The sequence below is a fragment of the Elephas maximus genome, chromosome 13, assembly GCF_024166365.1.
Source record: "Elephas maximus indicus isolate mEleMax1 chromosome 13, mEleMax1 primary haplotype, whole genome shotgun sequence".
In the NCBI taxonomy this organism is placed as follows: Eukaryota; Metazoa; Chordata; class Mammalia; order Proboscidea; family Elephantidae; genus Elephas; species Elephas maximus.
The window spans coordinates 52,868,855-52,881,741 of NC_064831.1; the positions used below are offsets into that span (position 1 = coordinate 52,868,855).

Below are 12,887 nucleotides of genomic sequence, written 5' to 3' on the forward strand. Positions count from 1 at the left end.
TAGTGCTGGAGGGCTGCAGAGGAGCCTTTGAGAGTCCGGGGGTGGGGATTGATCCCTGGGCTGGGCTGATTTCAGAGACCAGTTTAGAAGCAAAGGTTGATCCTGGGCCTTGAAGGGTGAGTAATACCGGGAAACCGGAGAGGAAGGTGGTGTCTTTCAGACAGGCTAAAATAATTGGGGCAGTTTTGCAGGAATCCAAAACACAGCAGTTTAAATGAGATGTGGGAGATGGGATGTGGTAGATGAGGCTAGGCGTGGATGGACGCCCTGGCCTTAGGCAGAGGAGTTTGGACCTGATTGCCCACACATTTCAGAATGTTGTGTGCATTAAAAATGAGCTCTAAGCAAAATTATAAAGCTCTCCATCCTTCCAGATGGTCTGCTGCTTGCATGTTCCTGTACACCGCCCCCACCTGGCCCCATGTGGCTCCGCTCACCATCCCCCCAACACGGCCCAGTTCACCACCCCCCCCCCCCCACATGGCCCTGTTCACCTCCCCACCATGTGGCCCTACTCACCACCCTGCATGGCCCTGCTCTTTGCCCTCCTCCCCTGCGTGTCCTTTCTCGGCCTCCCCGTGTGTCCCTGCTCACCGCCCTCACGTGTCCCCGCCTGCCGCCCCTTCGCAGTCCTGCTCACTACCCTTTTTCTGCAGCCTGAGGTCTGGATTGATCTACAACACACTCCCTCTCTCCTCAGAATTTCCTGTTATTTACCGAGGCTTCATCTCTAGTAAAGTGCTAATTTGTCTGAAAGGTTCTAAACCTACCATTTTAAGACAGCCATGGGTGATAAATATGAATGTCTACTTTCATAGCAGTGTCTAACTGGGAACAAACCTTTCTGACCCAGTAATGCGCTCAGTGATGAGATTTGAGGTGCCAATGTCAGGTTGAGGTGGGAGCTGACTGGGATGGGCCTAAGTTGGAAGGCAAATTCGTTCCTGGTACTACCACAGCAAAATGCCACAGAGTGGGTGGCCTATAAGACACAGAAATGTAATTTATTACCTCACAGTTTTGGAGGCTAGAAGTCCAGGGAGTCAGCAGGGGCCTGGTCCCTTTGAAGGCTCTAGGGGAGATCCTTCTTCGTCTCTCCCAGCTTCTGGCGGCACCAGGCATTCCTTGGCTTACAGTTGTCTTCCCTCTGTCTGTCTGTCTCCTCTTTCATAAGGACACCACTCAGATGGGATTAGGACCCACCATACTCCAATATGGCTCATGTTGACTGTTAACATCTTCAAAGACCCTATTTCCAAACAAGGTCACATTCACAGGTACAGGGATTAGGACTTCAGCATTCTTTTTGGGGGACACCATTAAACCATACCAGAGAAGTCCATCAAAGGTCTAACTATAGCATGTGCATAGCCTTCTCTGTTTGTCGTGGTGGTATAGGAAGGCCTGGTTATGTTTTTCAACCATCGTGACCTTGGGCAGGTTTGAATTTCAATGTGGTGGTTTCCTCAGGAAAAATATCTAGAACCAGAAAACAGTATCAACTGTCTTTTCCATCATTCTCTATTGCATATTGTGGGTACTCGCTTTGTTTCTCATAGTGGAGGTAGAAACGCTGGCTTGCTCCTTCATTCATGCATTTAATAAATGTGCGTTAAGAGCTTGGCTGCTAACCAAAGGGTTGGCAGTTCGAATCCACCAGCTGCTCCTTGGAAACCCTATGGGTCCCTTCTACTCTGTCCTGCGGGGTCACTATGAATTGAAATCAACTTCACGGCAATGGTTTTTGCGTGTTCTGTGGCAGGTACTTTATGGTGTGCAATAGACATGGTCCCTGCCCTGGGGAGTTTCCAATCCCTCTGATTTGGGTTTGGTTTTTTTCTGAGTTTCTCATTTGCCAAAATGGAGAAATTCATCTTAGAAGCCATGAGGTTCCTGGGACAGCTTGTTGGTGAGTAGAAATAGTTTGGTCTGCTTGGACATTTGCCCTTTGTTCATCCTGTTGTCATGATGTTAGTGTGGATAATTCCTAATGACTAAGTTAGAAAAAAAAAAAGTCTGTTTTTAAATATTTCTGTGGAGCACATATTAAAATGCCACCAGTATTTATTAAGCATCTGCTGTGTGCTAGGCATTGTGGTAGGGCCTTTTGAATTAAAAGATGACTGTAATGTGCAGCCTTGCTCTCAGAGTTCAGTGGGGGAGGTGAATCTCTAATGGTGAGTTTATTCCTGATACCATCGTGTTACAGATCTTATTGCTGGTGTGTGCGGACAGGCAAGAATACCCAGTGGTTGTCCTGTGGGTTAAGGGGAACATTTAGGGCTATGCAGACTTGCAGAGCAGCCCTGGCTGCCAACCACTTGGCTGGGATGTTTATTAACCTGCCTGGCCCGCTGCTAAGCTCACACCTGTGTGGTGGTGAGTCATTTCTTCTCTGCTCTTTACCACTTGACCTTCTGGTGACGGTTATTTCTAGTTATTACAATGGACCTGGCCTCTTATGCCACCGTGAAAGAAGACTAAAGCGTGATCCTTAGGTGAATGTTATCCTTAGGTGAATGTTCTCTGGTATTCTTGTGTCTTTACTTGCTGCAAAGGGAAGCCTGGTCATTTCTGTCCTTCTGTAAGTGGGCTCTCATTAACCATGTTTAAAAACATGTCAGTGAGGTTCACTTACTGTTTTCCTGAGCTGAATATTGGATGCAGCTCCCACGCGTGGTGGATGTGGGCGACTGGGGCAACCTCTCTACTCAGGCTCTGCCCTCCAGGTCCTTACCATTTGGGAAGAGATGTGAGGGGCCCAGTGTGGAGACAAGATTATTAAAGAGGGCCTGGTAACTCCCAGACAACATGGCTCCCTGAGAAAGCTAGACTGGAGATGAGTCCAAAGTGGGACGTTCTGTTCCCTCACCTTCTTGAATTAAAGCAGCTGGCTCCCAGGGAAGGGTTGATATGACCTGCGTTCCTAGATGCTGTCAGAGTAGATACCTGTCTATGACTGAATGGACACTTGATGTTCAAGGGGAGCCCTAATGCCCCTGAACACGGATAGCTCAGGAGAGTGAGACAGAGGATGAGGCCCTCGCTTTTGCTCTTGAGGTGCCTATGAGTCACTCTGACCTCTTGCATGATGGGTTAGTACCTGGCAGAGCAGATCCTTCTCTTCCTCCCTTGCAGCTGTAGGTAAGGGGTGGAGAGAAGGGCAAGCTCCCTCCTGGGGTTTCTCTGAGAGAGCAGAATTGTCTACAAAAGGTTGAGATGTAAACGTAGATAAATGCTAGCTTTATAGGGGTCCACGTTTCATACTGACGGTCAGTTGTGTGATGCCTGTTAGCAAACAGGGCTGTGTATTACCAGCTGAGACAAGAAGCACGTGTGAAGAGGGGAAGAGGGCATAGCCATCTACAATGGGTGCGAAGTCTTGCAGTGGTCACGGTAGAGACGCGGTGGCCAGAGGTGGAAGAGTGGGGGATATGTCAGCCCTCACTCTGCTGAGACCCAGAGCCCCAGTGAGGTGTAGTGACCTGGCCCTGTGTCCTGCCAGCCTGACACAGTACCCCTGCCCACAGTAGATTGTGGAGACCCTCCACGCATGCCACCCGTAGGTTGCCCTGGACAGACTCCATTGACAGCCCTTTAGGAAAGGGCCAGCGGTGATACTAGCCTTGCCCAGAGGGTAAGTTCCTTTCCTCTTGAATTCCTGGACTGGGGGAATCAGAGTGACTGCCGGAGAAGCAATTCAGGTTCTAGGAAGTACCTGCTCTGCAAATATCCCAGCTTCACAGCTGTCATTCCTCAGACAGCTTTATGTTTGGGAAAAGCATGTTTTATGACTTGAACAAGAATGAACACAGGAGCTCTATAATGAATAAACCATACCCATTGCCATGGAGTTGATTCCAATTCGTAGCAACCCTGTAGGACAGAGTAGAACTGACCCATAGGGTTTCCAAGGAGCAGCTGGTGTATTCGAACTGCCGACCTTTTGGTTAGCAGCCAAATGCTTAATTACTGTGCTACCAGGGCTCCATAGTGAATAAAGGGCCACTGAAGGGTGAGCCCCATGTAGACAGGAATCCTGCCTGCTTCCGTCCATAATGCCTATTACAGGGCCTACTGCATAATAAATGTGAAATAAACAGTAAAACAACTTTTGCAGCTCAGATGGTGGCTGAATACAGTATGCTGTTCTTAGTGTTTCTTCAACTCCCATGACTAATAATAAAAAACACATAGTGCTGTCTATGTGCCTTTGATATATATTCGTTCATACATTTTCCAACAATCTCATGGGTAGATCCATTATCATCCCCATTTTACAGAGGAAGAGACTGAGGCAGAGAAGAGGTAAGTAACCAGCTCAGGGTCACTGCTGGTAAGGGGTGGGCTTGGAGTGCTTCCTGGCCCTCATGTATCAGGGCTAATGTCCAAAGGGTAGTTGCTCATCTTGACCAATGACGGGCATTTATTTCTGAGAGGAGGAGGTTGGCTGGAGCTGGCCTTGTTTGTCCCTAAGTGGACCCGGCTTAGCCTGGGCAGTCTGCACTGCTGCCATTGTCCTGGGCTGTTTACAGCTCCTGGGGACCGAAAGATGTTTATTTTAAAAGGAGAATGTCTGGGTTTCACCACTGGGTTGGTTGGCACACCAGCCACAGCAGATGCCACAGAAGGGTTTTTGTGTTGATCCAGACTGCCTTCACACGTGTAGTCAGGGACAGGTGGGCAGAGCGGGAGGAGATTATGGAAAGGGAGAATAACGCATGCCTTACGAGTTTATACCCTGTCTTTTTACCCCCCCCCCAAAAAAAAAGACCAAAGATCCAGTAAGATAGTATACATTTAAATTGGGGTGAAAGAAGTAACAATCACAAACTCATAAAATTGTGCACAAATTTGGCTTTGTACTTTCCTGCAGCCTAACTGGTTTTTTTTTTTTACCTGGGAAAGGCCACCTGGTCTGCTCTCCTAGGCTCAGTCTGTACCACGAAAAGCTTGGAGAGGCAGGAAGTTGCAAAGGGGCTAGGGTATGGAGAAGTGGAGGCTGGGTCAGCACAGGCTGTGCCAATATTGTGCTGCCCTGAAAACGATGTCACCAATCAAGACAGCGTAGATCTTTATCAAGGTGTGTTCTTTGAGCTGCAGCATTTTTTCAAGAGTTTTAGTGAATGTAGAGTGCGGCTTCTCACAGGTGTGGGAAGTACCTACTCTTTAGCTGATGTTTCTAAATTGCTATGTGCTTTAATCCTTTTCTTGCGGGGGGGGGGGGCGTTAATCTTACCTTCTTTTTGCCGTTAGGTAAGTCAGGGTAGTTAATTCCAACAAGTTTCCGTTTTGCAAGTGTCTCCCTCCATTATGAGGGGTGCTAGACACAGCTCTCTGGTGGATTCCCTTTGGGTTTGTGATGAAATCACCATGTACTTTGATTTCAGACCTCATTGAAGTTTTCCTCTGTGGGTGATCATCTTGCATGATAATAATACAAAGCCCTTGCCTTCATATAGACTTTTGTACTTTATGAAACATTTTTACCTGATTTTCATTTTTTAACACTCCCAAGAAGGGAATTGTTAGTTATGTTTCATGCTTGGGAAAAGCGAGTGATAATGAAACAAGGAGTTGGGGAGAAGAAGAAACTGGAGCCCTCTCGTCTTAGACTAGTGCATAGTACTCTTTGCAAATGACTGGGTTGTGTTTGTGTAATTTGTTCCCATGTCACGGTATTGTTGCTTTTTGCAGTAGTTGTTTTTGGGTGGTGGGAAAGTTGAAAACACGAATCCATAATGAATCTCTGGTGTTCTTGGTTCTGTTGAACATTTACCCTGAGCTAAGGCAGTTTTTTTTGCCATTAAGTGGCTTCCTAATGACATATTAGGATGAAGAGGCAAGAGCATCTGATGGGAACAGGTGGCCAAGCATCAGGTACCAGCTGGAAGTTCCTTAAAAAGCTAGTAACTTACTGCTCTCCACAGGGCAGAAATGGATCCAAAGGGCCAAGGGATCAGCAGGCCAGGGGTTGAATCTGGACCACCAGCTCCCAGCCTAGCACCCTTTCCATGAACCAAGATGCCCCCAACTCCCTTCTCTCTGACGGAACCAGGCAGCAGCCACATGGGCCGGGTCCAGAATGGAGATCACGTGTACTGAGGTCTTCTTTGTCTCCAGAAAGAGCCCTTAGCTTTCCTAGAACTGTCTCTAAGGCCATAATAAGGTGCAAACCCTATCTAGGTAGATACTTCTGTGGGGTTGCAGCAATTGGGTGATGGCGTACGTTTAATAAAAAGCCTTAAAAGCATAAATCAGAGCTTCCGCCTATTCTTCTGCCCTCTTTCCAGCAGACCTCCTCAGGTGTCCTTCCTCTCTCCCCCTTTTCCTTCCTCCCGTTCTCTCCTGAACCTGCAATTTCCTGGCTCCACCCTCCACTGTCCCCTCTTACCTCGATTACAAGAGACCTCTGCATGGCCAGATTCAGGAGTTACCTCAGGAATCCTTGGGCTGTGCAGATGGTTAAGCGCTGGGCTAGTACTACATTTGCTCTTCAGAAAGCCCCAGTTTTTAGTCTGGGAAGGGCAGCCTTACTGCAGTGTCACCTCTGGTTCTTTCTATTCCCAGGGAGTAGAATAGATGGGAAGAAATTAACCATCCCCTTTTCTCTGGTCATCCTGTAAACAGCATCCAGGATTAACATCAAGTTCCATGGCCTTCCCCACTGACTGTCACCCCCAGCCATGCTCAAGAATCTCAGCAGTTCAGGAAACCCCTTGTCACTGGCCCCAAGGGACAACCAACCTGCAGAGCTGTCTACATCACAGCAAATTTGTCAATTTATCTAGAGTTTTATTGCCTCAAATTAGAGGATTAATTGGTTGGTCAAATATGCCTGTAAGAAGAGGCATGGGACACCTTGCAGGCTCTAAAAGTCCATAATATTGTAAGTTGAAAATTGTCAGTTGTTTTCAATTCCTCTGCTGTGTCAGCAATCCGGCCACTGCCCGCGCTGTAGGAGGTGAATTTAGTTTTGGATACACGCCCAGTAAACACAGCTCGTGTTTGTTGAGCAGCATGTCTTGACATTTCTCAAGTAAGACATATTTTCATATTTATACTGATGGAATTCAGAATGTAAGCAGAGGTCAGAATGACCTCAGAGTTGGGTGACCCGAATCACTGCTTCATGAAACTGTATGGAAATCCTGCCCTGGACTCCAGAGCGTTCATTGACAATGCCTTCTATACTCAGGTGACCCAGTCACCTACTTGCAGGAAGCCAGCAATCAAACATGCTAGGACGCTAAGCCCTGGAGGTTCCTTCTGCTGTCTGGAGCCCAGGTCAGCCTGTTGATATTTCTGTCCCTGGCCACTTTATTGCTTCTTAGCATTTACATCCTTAAGTGGGAAAGAGCTGTAAAGGGAGCTGGGTCTAGGAAGCAGGTTCAGAGCCTACTACCCCTAGGTTCTCTAATACAAGACAAGAAAGGTGTGTGAGCTTGAAATTCCTGTGAATTTATGTTGTCTTAGCTGCTCTAAAAGGAGCCCTGGTAGCTCAGAGGTTACACACTCGGCTGCTAACCCAGAGGTTGGCAGTTCGAACCCATCAACTGCTCCTCAGGAGAAAGATGTGGCAGTCTGTTCCTGTGAAGATTAAAACCAGAACCCACTGTTGTTGAGTCAGTTCCAATTCATAGAAACCCATAGGGTTTTCAGGGCTGTAAATCTCTACGGAAGCAAACTGCCACATCCTTCTCCTGAGGAGCCGCTGGTGGTTACGAACCACCCATCTTTCAGCAGCCCAGCTTTAGCCACTGTGCCACCGGGGCTCCTTCCATAAAGATTACAGCCTTGGAAACCCTAGGAGGCAGTTCTACTCTGTTCTGTAGGGTCGCCATGAGTCAGAATCAACTTGACAGCAATGAGTTTTTTAAAGGGTGTTGCAGTGATTAAGTGCTATGGCTGCTAACCAAAAAGTTGGCAGTTTGAATCTACCAGGTGCTCCTTGGAAACTCTATGGGACAGTTCTACTCCGTCCTGTAGGGTCGCTATGAGTTGGAATTGACTCGATGGCAAAGGTTTTGGTTTTTTTTTTTCGGTTTTGCTCTAGGATTCATTAGCTACTAACCATGAAGTGTCTTGTTTTGTTTGCCAGGAAGACAGTCAGTCAGTTAAGTCTGCGTTGCTTCTTGAGGTACAGGGAAGATGGGCAGTGAACTTCCTTTCTGCCGCCATCTTGTTTCCAAGGCATACATATGGTAGAGGCTGACTTGGGTGAGTGTTGGGAGTGGGGTGGGGTGGGGATTCTGACCATGAAATAGATTAGGTACTCAAAGTAATAAACCATGAGCCACCAACTCAAATGAAATGCACTAAATGCTTGGAGTTATATTTTAAAAATAAGACATTTACAAGATAATTCAAACCCAGCCTAAACCTGAATATTTCCTAAAACCACTGAACTGGAAGAAAAGCAAATATCCTCATAGTCTGTCTGAATCAAATGAAAATCGAATTGGTACTTTATTCACTTTGAGACCCTGAAACAGTGTGAAGCTCTTTGGCACTCTTAGTGTTTAAAATTGGCTGTTCTGGCCTCCTTAGTAAGGGCTGTGCACTGGCCTAGCATTGATCTCCCCTCCGGATTCAATTCTTTATTAAATTGCACAGGACTGATATCACTGGGGCTCCTTTATTTGTGGGGAAATAGAGGGACAGAGTGGCCAGCATGACTTGCTCAAATTTACACAGTTTGTTAGTGATGAAACTGGACCTAGAAACCAAGTCTTCTGGTGTGTGGTGTGGTGGGGCTCTTCTGCTATGGGGGTACATAAGGGGACATTCACGATTCTTCCCTGCCCCTCAGCAGCTGAGGGAGAGGCAGCCCAGGGAGGCTATGTCTGCTGACAGAAGCATCTTCAGGAAACAGCTGTGGATGTCCAAGGCTCTCTGCCTCTGTCTCACCTTGAGGATATTAATCTGGGGAATTCCACTTTCTAGGACCCTTCAGAGTCCCTGGGTGGTAGAAACAGTTAACACACTCAGCTGCTATCTGAGAGGCTGGAGGTCCAAGTTCACCTAGAGGCACCTTGGAAGAGAGACCTAGTGATCTGCCTCCAAAAAATCAGCCACTGAAGTCCCTGTGGAGCACAGTTCTACTCCACAGCAACTGGTATTTTTTAGGGCTGTCTTTAGGAAACCTCAAGTAGGGAAGGAGGGCCATTGAGAGGTGAGGCTTGGTGAGCAGGGTTAGACTCCTTCCTCCCAAAAGATTCTGCTGGCCACTCCTTAGACATTGCTGCTGTCTTCCTTTTCATTTTTTAAAACCTATTAAAATTCGTTTTTATATGGAAGCATTCTCTTTAATTGCTGCTTTATTCTCTTTCGGTTTTTAAAGCTGATTCAGAGTCCAGCGTGTTTTCCTGAAGACAGGTATTTATCGTGAATATTAGGATTTGTCTCTTGGTGTTTTTCAGGGATTGTAAGTGAGAGCCTTCAAATCATCCAGGAAGATGGTGGCCCTGTCCCTAAAGATTTGCGTCCGCCACTGCAACGTGGTGAAGACCATGCAGTTTGAACCATCGACAGCAGTGTACGACGCCTGTCGAGTCATTCGCGAGCGGGTGCCCGAGGCACAAACTGGCCAAGGTAGGCCATTGGTTATTGTCGGTTTCTCAGAATGTGCTGATACAGTCTGCATTTTTGTAGCTAAAGAAATGGAAGCTCTGAGTGGTCTGCAAGCCCAGCAGTGTGTATGTTTTAAGTGAAGTACCTTCTTAGACCAGGTGCTCCCTGCTTCCTGTGTGAGGCTTTTGATGACGGTACCCGCACCCACTGTTGAACCACCATCATCATCAAGTCACAGTTGTCCTCGTGGTCATCAGAACCATGCCCTGCAGTTTGCAGATCACGTTTTGGTGTATCATTTCCGTTTCCCAATAAAGTACAAATGAAACTTGTTGACAGTTGTCGGGTGTCTGTATCCTGGACCCTGTTTCCCATGTATGAAAACTTCCCACTACCAGCTGTCTAAAACAGGCCTAAATGGCTGGCTCTGCTGCCTAGGGCAAGTCTTACATCCCAAGCACTTCGAAGGGGCTTTGTAAATTTTACCTCAAAGCTTAAAAAAAAAATCATTTCTGGTCTGTGTTTTGCTTGGTGTTTGGTTAAACCACTGACCCCTGTTAATCTGAGTTTAAACAGAAGCCATTCAAACAATTTGGTTTTCCCCGTTCCTTTCTCTTCACGTTTCTTTTATTTGACTGATAGTTGAGAAGCTGGGATCGTTTCTAAGTTGGCAGGCCTTTAGTGTGAAAGTAGGATAAAACTTATCTTAAAAATAGAAAGATTATAAAAATGGTTGAAATGGCAGTTGTTTTGTTAAATATATTCTACCAAAATAAAATAAACAGGAAGCTTACAAATCAAACCTAATGTCAAGGATTATTTTTATCATTAAAAACACTGTATTTCCCCACTACCCGGAAACAAAAATAAAGTTAGCTTACATCTCCACACGACTCCAAATCCGGTTTTATGATGGTATCCCTTGTCTTTACTTTTCTGTTTGTTTTTGTCCCAGATTTTTCTCCCTCTGTTTCTTTGGGTCTGATTGCTATATACCTATGGTGAATGTATAAACTTTTAAAGATCTTCAAGTTTGGTTGTTTTTTTGTTTTGTTTTTTGTTTTTCTGAGTCACAGCAGAAGCTCTGACCCTTGTCTGGGTCTCTGAAGTGTCCTTTAATCATATTAAGGAAGAGGGAAGTCTTTAGACAGGAGATGACACTGCTCCCTCCTGCCACCATCCCCTTGTACTTCCTGGGCTGGATTAAGTGGGTTTTATGGAGGTACAAATGATTTGCACTCAGCTAGTAGCTGAAAGGGAAACCCTGGTGGCGTAGTGGTTAAGTACTACGGCTGCTAACCAAGAGGTTAGCAGTTTAGATCCGCCAGGCGCTCTTTGGAAACTCTGTGGAGCAGTTCTACTCTGTCCTATAGGGTCACTATGAGTCAGAATCCACTCAACGGGAGTGGGTTTGGTTTTGGGTTACTAGCTGGAAGATTGGAGGTCTGAACCCACCCAGTGGTGCCACAGAGAAAGGTCTGGATGTAATGAAAGAAATGAATGTAATCCATTTCCATAAAGATTACAGCCAAGGAAGCTCTAAGGAGCTCAGTTCTACTGTGTAACACATGGGGTCTCCATAAGCTGGAATTGACTCGATGGCAATGGGTTTCTTTTTTAATGAAGAACATGGAGTCCCTGGTTGGTGCAAACAGTTAAGGTGCTTGACTGCTAACAAAAAGGTTGGTGGTTTGCATCTACACAGAGGGCCTTGGAAAAAAGGCCTGGCAATCTACTTTTGAAAAACCAGCCATTGAAAATCTTACGGAGCACAGTTCTCCTCTGACATACGTGGGGACGCCATGAGTCAGAATTGACCTAACAGGAACTGGATGAAGGACATGGAGCTTAAGTGTCTGACCTTTCTCATAATTTGATGGTAGTGAGGGATGGAGCTTTGTCTCATAGGGAACTCCTGCCTTTCTTTTCAAACTCTATGTTGGGATGGTGGAGGGCTCATTCCAGGTGTGATTGCCCCTCAGTCCCCTTGGCCTAGGTGGGCTTAGGCTTAAGCGGCCCCTCTCTTGGTTTCTCCATGGCTGTCTTGTCGTTCTCCATCGATTCCTGGCCTAATTTTTATAGCACAGGATAGGGAACAAAGCCACGTTCAGTTAGAAATAAATTTGGATTGTGTGCTTCCTGGTGTTTCCCCTGAATTTTAGATACAACCTGCACCCTACTGGTTTTAAGAAACCTGAACCCTGTTTGTGGGCATTACTTTTGCTGCTGAGCCCTTGTTCCCACTGGTCTGCTTTAGTCCCCACAGCTGCTGGTGGTGTCAGAACAAAACATTTCTCTCTGGTGAAGGAGAGTACCCACATCCTTGCCAAGTCGGCAGGCTCAGGACCTGGAAGTCAGTGGTGGCTTCATCTCTACTTTGTCTTTTTTCTTTCCTTTTCTGCCCCAGCTTCTGACTATGGGCTGTTCCTTTCGGATGAAGATCCCAGGAAAGGCATTTGGCTGGAAGCAGGCAGAACACTGGATTACTACATGTTGAGAAATGGGGTATGCTGTTGACCACCCCCACCTTTTAAAATTTCTTTGTCCTTGGGCCTTCCAGAGAAACCAACATCATTACGCTTCAAATAAAAAGAGAGAACCAACAATCTATTTTGATTCAAGGACATTTTATTTATTATTGATGTAATGTACCTTGGTAAGGATTTTCCAGGTGATGGTAGAAAATATCAGCAGTCCAAATTCTTGAAACAGCACAGAAAGATTGAAGAAGTTTGGGGTTAGTATTTTAAGCGATCTCTACATGTCATTGCTGGGTTTGGTAGTTACTAGGTGAAATACTGCCTCTTCTGTGTGTAGAGGTGATGGAAGGTAAGGTTAGCATGGAGGGGAAACTAGAATGTAATCCCCAAGTTAGTTGGAGATTGAATAATCATTGCCGTTTTGTTTTTCAATAAACTTCCAGTTAGAGATACGAGGTTAATCACTATCAGTAATAGTAACAACAACTCAAAAATGGCTCTGTTATGGAAATATAATGAGTCAAAAAGCCTTCTATTCAGCTTAACTCCCATGATACTGGGTTTTTGGAACATAAGGTGGACTGGACTTACCACATAGGTCAGTATCCCACGAAGTGAGAGAGAAGTATGTGATGCCAATTAATTTCCCTCTGCAGAATTCCATTTTTAACAAGTGCAGTAAAAAAGAAGTTTCATATTTAAAAATAACTCCCAAACTTATTACCTGTGTTGGGTCTGGCCATTAGTATAGATTCTACACTGTCATGGAAACCACATCCTACCACTGTGAAGAATTCAAGGGTGTGACATATGTCCTTCATCACATATATTTTG

The 12,887-nt window shown here is 45.9% G+C and overlaps 1 protein-coding gene across 11 annotated transcripts in view; it reads left to right on the plus strand.

The window, feature by feature from the left end:
* TLN2 (talin 2) overlaps positions 1-12,887 on the plus strand; it is a 490,123-nt gene that overhangs the window by 274,838 nt on the left and 202,398 nt on the right. For all 11 annotated transcript variants that reach the window (XM_049905877.1, XM_049905876.1, XM_049905875.1 and 8 more), the window contains 2 exons: positions 9,423-9,594; positions 11,981-12,078. In XM_049905877.1, coding sequence (XP_049761834.1) covers positions 9,459-9,594; positions 11,981-12,078 — 234 coding nt within the window. In that variant the 5' untranslated portion in view covers positions 9,423-9,458. The remainder of the gene's footprint in view (positions 1-9,422; positions 9,595-11,980; positions 12,079-12,887) is intronic.